The sequence below is a fragment of the Cucumis sativus genome, chromosome 3 (assembly GCF_000004075.3).
Source record: "Cucumis sativus cultivar 9930 chromosome 3, Cucumber_9930_V3, whole genome shotgun sequence".
NCBI lineage: Eukaryota > Viridiplantae > Streptophyta > Magnoliopsida > Cucurbitales > Cucurbitaceae > Cucumis > Cucumis sativus.
Window position 1 is genome coordinate 11,871,626 of NC_026657.2, and position 11,312 is coordinate 11,882,937.

Sequence of the window (11,312 nt, forward strand, 5' to 3'; positions counted from 1 at the left end):
AGAAGCTTAACATTAAAGATTAGATTCCCATGCTCACTAGAGACACTTCTGGTAGAAAAAAATGTCGGTCACTTCATCAACTACTTTTCCTCATTTATTAAGTAATTCTTTTTCAACTTTACAAAACTAAAACTGTATGTACAAAAAAGTCATTCTTAAGGCAAGGGACAGTCCTTCAAAACTATAAGAAAGCCTTACCATTGTTAATTAGCTTGAAAAAGACTATAATTACAAAAAAAGAAGTTGTAAAATTCATGCACTACCAAGAGCCATCAAGCTGCATAACTAATAACTAATAAGATTTACCAATTGAAACTGAAACATACTTACTAGAGAAATATGATCGATAGATGTAACCAAATAAAAACACACATAACAAAAATGAGCAAAAACTTAAGGAAGTGTTTAAGACAAAAAGTTTACTACTATATCCTAAGTTATTATAATTGTGTTAAAATAATTTAAATTATTTATGTTTGGATTATAGTAATATGTGTTAAAATGTAAACTAATAGCAAATAAAAAAAACAATCAACATACACTAAGAAACTATTTGGTTTGAGATTTTATAGATGCTTAAGAATTAAAAATGACCTAGTTTGATTGGGTGTGAAATTAATATCAATTCATTTTAATTGAATAAGAATGTTCAAAATAAAAAGTAAATGAATGTAGGGAGAGAGAGAACTCAATCTTTTATCGCACTGTATTCCCATGTCCAACTCAAAAACCTTGTGCAAAATAAGGGTATCAGAAATCCATAATTCCAGTGTACCAAATACCCCTTGGATGGACATAAACAAGATGTTTTAATCATGAAAGATTTATACAGATCAAATCATATCGATTCATTGTATATACCGAAAAGGAACTAAGTAGAAGGGTTAAGAAATTGGATTGCAATGAGGGAGGAATTGCATCATCTTTTCGAAGGCTATATAGTGTTTCAAAGAAAACAAACATTTGAAGAACTGCACTAGCTGTTGCTGGCTACCAACAGTACAAAGTAATGTTGATAGAAAATGAGGCAAAAACTAGACTCAACCCAAATATTTATCTGCATCTTGGTGTCCGCTCATCTACACTACATATTGAATTTCAAAATTTTATTCGGCTTCTAATTTTTGACATAGGAGTTAAAAAGCAGGTTGAGTTTGTAATAAGATAGATTACCTCCATTTCGGTGCTTCTACTAGGTGGAAAAAGGCTCTACATATTCTGGTAGACACATGAGCAAGCTAACAAATCGATCAAAAGGAGCTACACCCGAAAAATCTTCCGATCCTTGTATGTTTTGGGATTCTGCTCTATCGCTTTGACACTGTAGTGTGATGTGGTACTCTGTCACAACAGAGAAATGACATCAATGGTGTTGGTAAATGGCTTGCAAGTAGTTTCTTTAATTCCATGATGCCGATGAAAAAGAACTTTGCGAATTCGTCTATCTCGGCTTCATATTGCTCATACACAAAGAACGCAGTGAACGCAAACACTAGTCCTGCAATAAGTAAACCATTAATCACTATAATAAGTCAGAAGGAACAAGTACTACAGAAAAGAAAGCAAAAGGTTCACAACGAATAAGCAGCGCTTAGTTTTAAAAATAAACCTAGTAGTTTCTTACCCACGCCTAACAGCATAGTCAAGGATCGTGCGAGTAGCAGCTTGAGAAGATAAAGAAATGCAACAGCCTGTAACCAGTGGAACGTGAAATTATTATAGAACGAAAAACGGCAAGTACGTGTACAGCATTTATAACCAACCATCTACTAGATTATCAAATCAAGACCTTAAAATGCACAATTAATTCTTTATTTAATGTGCTTAACTAAGAAATTAAAAGTGAATTTGATAATTCGATGACTTATAACAACCTTTAAAACTTCATCTCGAACTTGTTGTTACATGAAAATAGGATTCTTCACGATGGTTTCAAACATTGATAACTACCACAATGGTTAAATTAACTTTAGTACCTAAACTTTAAAGATTGTCAAAATTTATGTCTAGTAGGCCCCTAAACTTTAAGAAGTGCCTCATAGCCGTAGGTTCATAAGTTCTCAATTTTGAATTTACTAGATCTTTGAAGTGTCTAATTGGTTTCCAAACTATCAATCTTAATGTCCAGTACTTTCTAAACAATTTTTTTATAAAAAAATCAAGGACTTATTAAACAAAAAATAGGGATGCTTATATTTTACATAAAATTTAATTTAATATCTAACAAGTTCTTAAAAATGTTAAATACACTCCTAACCTATTAGACATAAAATTAAAATTTTGAAGATCAATTAGACACTTCTAAAATCTAGAGCGCTATAAGATAGCAATCAAATACTTCTTAAAATTCAAGAAGTTATTAGAGACAACTCTGAAAGTTTAAGGACTCTTAAATTCATCATCTCATAAACCACAACGCTACAATTTTCATTTTTTTTTCACACATTATGTGCTTTCACAACCAACAAAACGAGGTTTGTTTTCTCCTTTTCACCATGCTTCAAGCCTAAAGCCCAAAAGACTGATGTAGGGATGTCTTGTTATTCTTGGCTTTCCTTGAACATTCTTCTCTGTTTCTTAAGTTCTCGTTGTTAGCATTATTCGGGTTGTAATAGTCTTTTACCATAACTGACTCCTTTCTGTATTTCAGATTTTAGGGTTTAGTTACTGTTGATCGAAGTCTTAAGTTGGGGTTAATTATCAGCTTGCCATATTCACTTGTGTGCATCACTATTGGGTCGCTCGATTTGTTCACTAAGAAAACAGTGGGACAAGTGCAGTGAGATCAATGTTGTCAGTACTGCATTGTTGCAACACTTTCTCAAATACAAATATGTCTACACAGTATAGCACCCCACACACACACGAAGAATGAATGTCGCATCAGTCATACCTTAAGAAAATAGTTCCAATCCTCTCCTCGGGCCAATGCTCTTGCGTTATGTACACCTCTATTCCACAAGCATGCTAGGGTCATGATTGAATCTCTTACTACTGAATCAGATTGTCGAAATGCTGTCACAGATAGTTTTTGTACAGGAAACCCGTATCTGATGGGAAAACCTCATTATCAGTTCGACAAATTACAACAATAATGATGATTAACAAAAAAAAAAATACGGATGAAAAAGAACTTCTTTCAAGGGTAAAAAAGAGGTTTAATCATGCCCGTAGACTTACAGGAGAAAGGCAAATTATCATATGAAGCAAAGAACAGCAGAGCAATAAATCAAGGATCCTAGAATTTTGAATGTGAAATATCTCACTTCCACTTCCACTATAGAGAGTAATTTTTAGCCATAAAAAATATTAATTATTGTTGCATTTGGCTTAAGTATGTAATGCCAAGGTAGGACTTCATGAGCATACTTACATGTTTGGTGGTATGAACCCATATCCATAGAGGACGATAATAATAGACAACAGAAGTTGAGCTGCTGATGATATAAAAGTTCCTCCACGTACAAAAAACCAGTAAAACAATAGAGACGAGGCAAGAAAACACGTGAATGATTTTTTCTCATCACGCCATAACAATACATCGGCAACTGCAGAAAGAAGTCCAATATCATTCTCCTAGTACAAATTTAGCTAATGTCACAGAGATAAACCAAATGATGCAGCAGTAAGAACAATTACAAAATTTGAAACGGTAAACAAATGAATTTCAAAACATCCATCGGTAAACAAGAGATCCCCGTGGGCTATTTTTAAGCAAAGAAACTATACATTCGCTGTAAAATGAAGAAGTACCAGTGCAAGCAAGTAGAGACTAACCCTATGTTCATATAGGATTTAATAACAAACTATGCATTATAAATATCAAAAGAATTCAACCAAAACTCTTAGACTAACTTATTAGAAATACAACTAAACTTTTTCATTTATTCCCACCAATTTCTGTACCATGGATTCAATCTGTCAGCTCTGAAACAAAATAGATATTATATTATTACCATATTGGCAGCGTACTTTTTAGATGCATTGGTCCATTGGGTTTAATCGACGGGCATTGTTTTTACTGTAGCACTTCAAATATCTATATGTAAGGCACATGTATCCGAAGCCCTAAACAATTCCAAGTATTTCTCATAAATCCCCAACTAAGTTATGGATTATTTAACAATATTTAGGGGGTGTTTGGTTGAAGTTATTTTTGGAGAGTTGAGTTGAGTTGGTAATTACTATAGGAGAGACTAATTAGAATTTAGAGGAGTTGAAGCAAACAACAAGGAGAGAAATATAAGTTACCACAAATAACGAGGTGAGAAATGTGAGTAACACAAATAACAAGGTAATAAACCTCTTAAATTGTTAGTGCACTCAAAGGTGAGTTTTTTTACCCACCCAACTCAATGACATGTCGGTTGCCAAATGCCTCATGGAATTTTAATAAGAAATACAAAGTAAAAGGATTGTTTTATGAGTAAATATTTCCTTTTTCCTCTGCTGTTTCTAGCTTGGTTTTGGTGTTTCTTTTTTACTTCTTTCATTTTTCTGAATGAAAACGTTGGTTTCTCATCTCAAAAAGAAGATACAAGGGTTGTGATATGAACCAAAAAACCAACCACTTTTTCGTCAAATGGCAACAACCATTCAAAGTTGAACATAGAATAACAAAAAAAAAAGTGCAATTATCTAGAGAATCAAGGTTTGTAAATTGAAATCAAAATATCCAACTGAATAATGATTGAAGTTGTCTAAGCAATATTATTACAGAAAATGATGAAAAATATATTAAATGAGAGAAGGTTTGAACCTCGTCCACCACCCAGTAGCTTATCAGCTTTTGATTCTTCAGTAAACTCGGTGAAACTTGCAAGAGACAATTCTTTGCGCAAATGTGAAAAGGATTTAATGGTTAGTGTGATGCCTTCCTGTACATTTGACCAGAAAGAAAAAGAAATAAGAAATTAAAACTCATATAAGCTATTACTGCATAAAACAAAGGTAAAACTATTCGAATGAAACAGATGCTGCAGAAGATATGTAGGCTGGACCCCCGATGTTAGCTTCACCTAACAGATCCAAATACATCAGCTAGTGCCTAGCTCCACAATGCCTTATTTGGAAAGATACAAGGCAGGAGATCCCTAAGATCTAAAGTGGCTTTCGGATGTCTGAAAAATTGAAGAGGAAAAAAAAAGCAGAATTCCATGAAAAGTTGAGATTGGAAGCCCTACACCACCAAATCAACTTCTCCAAAAGGCCTGGGAGAACAACCATCAAGCTAAAATCCAACATGGCAAGGAAGATCAGGTTTATCATTCACAGTGGAAAAACACTCTTTTAGGAAGATTTATGGGAAAGTGACATACCTCTTTACACTCTACTCCAAACTATATTCTCTCTCAACTATTAAAAAGGTTAGGGACAATTAGCGTTTTAAGAAAAAAAATAAAAGGTTATTTAGGATCTTGTATTGGCCCATTTAATGGGAATTATGAAGAGATATGAGCAAGGATACTTTCAAGAACAAACAATCATACTTTTCTCCTATTTTGGAGAAACTGTTTTTCTTTTACTTGCTCATAGTGTAAATCTCTCCCTTCTTCTTAGTAATTGAACCCATTCGTTTGAATATTACAGGAGCTCCATTGTGCTATGGTTTGGATTGAGCCTTTACTCCTCCTTTGTAATTTCATTCATCAGTAATTTGAATTTTGTTTTTTCACCCAAAAAAGTGCACATACAGTTCCAACCAAAGTCATATTTTGAAATCAGCACAACATAGTAAATGATCACAACCTGCAACGAAGTAGTATTTATTGAATAATATATATTTGCCTTCACCCATAAACTTAAGCTTTTGGGTCGACTAAAGATGGTATCAGAGCAAATGGTCTGAAGCCCTTGCAATGTTATTTCTCTCCAATTAAAATTGATATCAATTCATTGGGTATTCTTCATATTTCAAGCTCACAAGTGAGGGAACATTTAATGATATAATATTGAATTTTCCTTTATCCATAAGCTTAAGCTTTTGAGACTCTTTGAGGTAAACGTAATAGGTGGCGCTTCAAAGACACTTCCTCTTCTTTTAATTTTCTGGATTTGGTTCTTACTCATGGTTTTAATTGGTGTAAATCTCACTCTCCATTGTTACTTCTTATAGTTTATCTTTTTTTTATTTCCCATTGGAAAGATTTTTTGTGATCACTTACAGGTGTTGAGGCTTTCCCTAATTTATTCATTTGAAATGTTTTTTATTCTAAAAATAAGTGTGTGCCTACAACACTATACATGTGAGACAGAGAGAGAGATAATGAACCCAAGACGACACAAAAAACCTGACTTCTTTTAAAATTCTAAATCAACAACAGAATACACCCTTATTGGTTTTGCCATTGGCAGCCTTACTTACGTATCTATAATTTAATCGAAGACCTCAAATGGGTACAAAAACAAGTGAGGAAAAAAGAAAATATTCTGATAAAATAGAGAAAAAGAGTAAATAAGAAACTAATATATATTTTCACTACAACTTACTTCCAACGAGACTACAGGAGAGTACCCAAGTTGTTTATGTGCAGCAGCACAGCTAAAGGTTCTAGTGCATGAGGCTAGCTGAATGTAATGAGCCCATGTAGAATGATTATATTTATTGAATCCAAACTTTTCATCAATCCATTTCATAAACAAGAGAACATTCCAAACCACCTTAGATGGAAGTTTTACTGATGGCCTGTCAGAACATGTAGCAGGACAGCATTATCAGACAAATGGGAAGAGAACTGAAACTACCTAGCCTTAATATACTCATCAAATATATTCCGACACAACACAACAAGTTTAGGAAAAGGATCAAGAGAACAGTATTATCTAAAAGTTTACGAACTATAATATTGTACCTTCGATAACCCAAGCCTCTCAAAATGAGAGATATAAATTCCCAAAACTTCATGGGTTTGAAATTAGTGATGAAAAATGCCTACATATGAGAAAAAGGTAAATACTTATGAATCTCATCACGAAAAGAATGAAAATACCATGTACAATATATTAAGTGAATACCTTTCCAGCCACAGACACCATTCGAAAATCTAGTGCTTCTTCTGCACAGATATGGGCATGGGTTACATTCTCAACAAATGTGAAGTCAGACATGTTTTCACCATTCCCTATAATGAACTGAAATGAGAAACTCTGTTACTTCAATAAGAGTAGACAACGTACATCTTGTATAGATCACACTAACAGATATATGTATTCCTATTCTCAGTGGATTAAGCTTACTTTGTTAAGACAAAACACGAGTAAATCAATATTTGAATATGATTTTTCTGCTGTGAATTGTATTATGACACCAATTTACATCAAAACTACAGTTCTTTAAGTTTATATTCATTTAAAGGGTAAAGCAGAAACAATCCACTATATTTGATGTATTTTACATAATTTCCATGATAACAGTTATACATTGATATTTTGAAGAAACAAAGTTTTCATGACAATGGTCAGAACAAAGCGTGGATTAAAACATAAATAATTCAGCAAACCTTTGCGAAACCAGATTTTGCCTGATGCACTATGAAAGGAACAAGTCGGGTGTCTTCTGGCCCAAAAACATTGCTAGGGCGAAGTGCACATGTTAGAAGTCCATCTATATCGTTGGCAAACAGAATGAGTGCTTCAGCTTGAGCCTTTAGGTCACTCAACATGTCCTCAAACTGTACATAGTACTCACTTGATGAGGAAATGATTAGCAGAAGAGAATGTTAGGGATGTCCAAAAACAGATGATTGAGAAACACTTCAGGCAGAAACATACTTTCCATGGGTATGTTAATGATTCCTCTCCATTAAGTATATCACGCGAACCATCAAAAATTACATCAGCTGAACTGTTGAATATTAGCCGTCTTACTTTGCAGTCTCGACAAGCACTAATGACATTTTTGGCACCTAAATGAGAAATCAAGATGCCAGCAGTTACATCCTCTTTGTAGCAGGATATGTTCAGAATAACAAGGATTCTCTCATAAGATTAATAGCTTCAATACCTTGAACTATAAACATGTATGAGAGATAAATATCATTTGAATGTGAATCTTCATAGTCCATATAAAACACGACAGAAGAACCACTGAGAGCTGCAAAAGGAAAAAAAAAATCGTCACACAAGTAGTTGATACCCAATAAGCTATTGACATATTTCAGGATAGAAAATAGGCAGGTGTGGATGGAAGTAGCAACAATGAAATGACAATAAATTCACAAAAAATAACGACTCACTATGGAATTCTCAGTTTTCTTCTCTTTACATTTCTCTAAGCAATCAAGAAAATAAAGGTCCTTACATCTTTAAAAAGGTTTTTATGGGAAACCTCCCAACGCTATTGATAGCTGAAGAAAAAATCCTCCATCGATTTTTTTTTTTTTATTATGATACAGTTGAGAAATTCAAAGATCACAGCAGTTTCTCTTACTATCATTATGATCGAAACTGTCTCAACAATCAAATCATCTTCCAATTCTAGCCATCATTATTTTCATAGAATAAAATTAACTCCAACTACACGAAGGCAATCCAAATCCATACACCGATCCTCTTATAATGCAACCAGTTCCACGGACAGAGGAAAAAGCTCAGAATTCTTTGCATTCAACCAACTTCATCCAGTCAACAAAAAATTCAAAAGTAAAACTTATCAGCATATCACAATCAACCAAAAGAAAGAGAGAGAGAAGCAAAAGACCTGCAACGATCTGATCCTTATTGCGAACATCGACATGAAAATAGGAAGCCCGGCCAGCGATAAGCGCGTCAGAAAGCAGAGAATCATGCTCAGATGGATCAAGTTCAAGCGAGTTAGCAGAATCAGCGATACGAACATTCCACTTGGCGAGTTTGAGGAGGCGGAGAACCAGCGATCGGCCGAGAAATCCACGGCCGCCCAACACGACGCAGGTCTTGGTATTCAATTCAAGAAAGCGATCGTCGACCTCCATTTGTTGATGGTGAGATCAGAGGAGGAAAGATGAGAGGAAAAAGAGAGAAATGAGATTGAGATTGAGAGGGAAATGCATTGAGGTTGTTAGGGTTGTGGTCCGACTCTAGAGAAACACAAGTTGTTGGCGCGGAAATTTCATACATCTAATCTAATCACTATATTTTATTACCTTTTTAATCATTATATCGTTATCTATTATTTTGCTTTCAAATAAAACAGAATTCAAAAATTGTCATCTTCTCTCTCTAATGTCCATGTACACGTAAGCCACTACAGTTGTATTTACTATTTTACGTTTATAATTATTTGTTACAACATTTATTATAATTATTTGTTACAATATTTATTATTCTCTTCTCAAACTAAAATAGTTATTATATTAAGCTCAAATCCTTATAACACAAACTAAAATAATCTACGATGTGGTAGAAAGCAACGTGCGACTTGAAGGACATGATCCACTGTGGATTCTTACACCCACCATTTTTAGTACGTCTCATACACAAACTTTTGTAATTCAACTAGAGTATCGTAAGATTATGATACCCAATTATTGCCATAAATATCTCCTTAATTTTTATTTGGTTAATGAGATTTAAATACCCAATTTTTTGTCACGGAATTTGGAATATAATTTGAGCATTTTTCAACATTTTTTTATATGTTTTTCTATACTTTTGATTTCATTTTCCTCTTTAAACTTAGTATAATTTTAGTTATTAAACTTCTAAACCTCATGTTTTAACACCTAAATTTTAGAAAATGTGTATCCTCATGTTTTAACACCTAAATTTTAGAAAGTGTGTTATTCTAGTTTGTTTTAGCCATGGAATGGGATGTAACTTCCACTTTTAGACGATTGAGTAAGTAGATAAGCTCTCACTGTTGACAATTCCAAAAAGAGTGCTTTTAGGAAATCTGCAGAAAAGAACTTTGGTGTCATTTTTGAAAGAGGAGAAACAAAATCTAGCCAAAGTGTAATTATGAGAAATGATTGTAACGTTCTCCATTATGGGGATGGACTATTTACTTCATAAGATTATGGTTTCTACTTAAGTAGAAAAATCAGAATTGGGAACAAAAACAAAAACACATGGTAGTCTAACTTGCTTTAATGCTTCTTAAGCTCCACCAAATCTAATCTTTCACCGTAACACCTTCATTGCATGGCTTCTCAAACTTCCCTCTGGGAGGTTTTGAGAAGTACAGTCTTTTGCATAATTCAAACTATATGTTTTATTATCTCATGTACTAATTATTTAAATATCGATAAATGACTAAGAGACTACGAGTTCAATCCATGATGGTCATGAACTTTCTCACCGTTTACACAATTCAAATTTGTTTAAAGAAACACATTGAAACAAAAATGAACTAACACACCAATAAATTGGCTCAAAAAGAAAAAGAACACCCAACATAATCTATGACACACGTGATTTTAAAACGGTTAAAAACCAAATTTATCAATATAAAAAACACTTGCGTGTTTTTAGCCTAATTATGTTTCAGATGTGACACCAAATACTATATCAAATTTTGAACTATTAAAATTATATTTTGAAGTGATTCAAAACCTAAAAAAAATGATACTTAACTATTACAAAATCATTTCCAAACGTTACCCTAAAAATCAACAGGACAGAGGTCTCACGCGTGAACAAAAGCATTACATATTAAAAAAAGACTTGAGGTTGTAGATAAATCATTACACCATAACTTAAGAGAGTGAACCATCTAGAACCCAAAATATGATTTTGGCCACAGTCGCTTGCAGTGCAGGATAGGTTTCCTAATGTTGCTTTGCTTCCTTCCAACACCAAGTGATTGAAAGGTTTTCTTTAGTGTGTGGGGGCACCAACAAAAATTCATCACCTGAAAGCAAAGGAAAACAAAACAAAACAGTGATCCAAAGTTTCATCTTCTACCTACGCTATGATGCAACAAGGAAATGAAGTGATAAACTTACCACGAATCCACAAGGTCTCTTACCACGAATCCACAAGGTCTTCACTGGATTTGGTTAGAACGCACTATTAACAAACATAGTAGCTAGAATGCCTAGAATATGTTGCCTTGAACATAGAGAGGTGTCAAATATAAACCCTCTAAACCCCTTGTATTAGCTTATATTTCTTCTTAATAATAAATGTTCTCATCTATTTATAGAAGCACTTATATTTCTTTTTAATAATAAATGTTCTCATCTATCTATAGAAGCAGTTTACACAATGATTAATAAACCATGTAAATCTTTGTTTTGTTTTCTTTACTATTTATGTTTAGAATTTTTTTTTATTGTCAATTTCATTATATGATCAAACTTTAAAAAAATCCAACAGATAGACAAACTAAACAA

General features: G+C 33.4%; 1 protein-coding gene across 2 annotated transcripts; it reads right to left on the reverse strand.

Moving 5' to 3' along the window:
• Positions 1-683: 683 nt before the first annotated feature.
• Positions 684-9,115, reverse strand: LOC101212494 (3beta-hydroxysteroid-dehydrogenase/decarboxylase). 2 transcript variants are annotated; one of them, XR_004215125.1, is made up of 13 exons: positions 8,699-9,115; positions 8,003-8,092; positions 7,771-7,904; positions 7,500-7,670; positions 7,015-7,131; positions 6,852-6,931; positions 6,490-6,685; positions 4,760-4,877; positions 3,374-3,548; positions 2,894-3,050; positions 1,625-1,691; positions 1,174-1,498; positions 684-1,084 (listed from the first exon to the last, which is right to left on the reverse strand). XR_004215125.1 is itself a non-coding variant. In XM_004147612.3 (12 exons), exons 1-12 carry the CDS (start codon positions 8,949-8,951, stop codon positions 1,308-1,310), a joined length of 1,749 nt encoding a protein of 582 aa, XP_004147660.1. In that variant the 5' UTR covers positions 8,952-9,115; the 3' UTR covers positions 684-1,307. The 2 variants fall into 2 exon arrangements, 1 of the variants encoding a protein (XP_004147660.1); XM_004147612.3 differs by having other exon boundaries at positions 684-1,498.
• Positions 9,116-11,312: the final 2,197 nt, after the last annotated feature.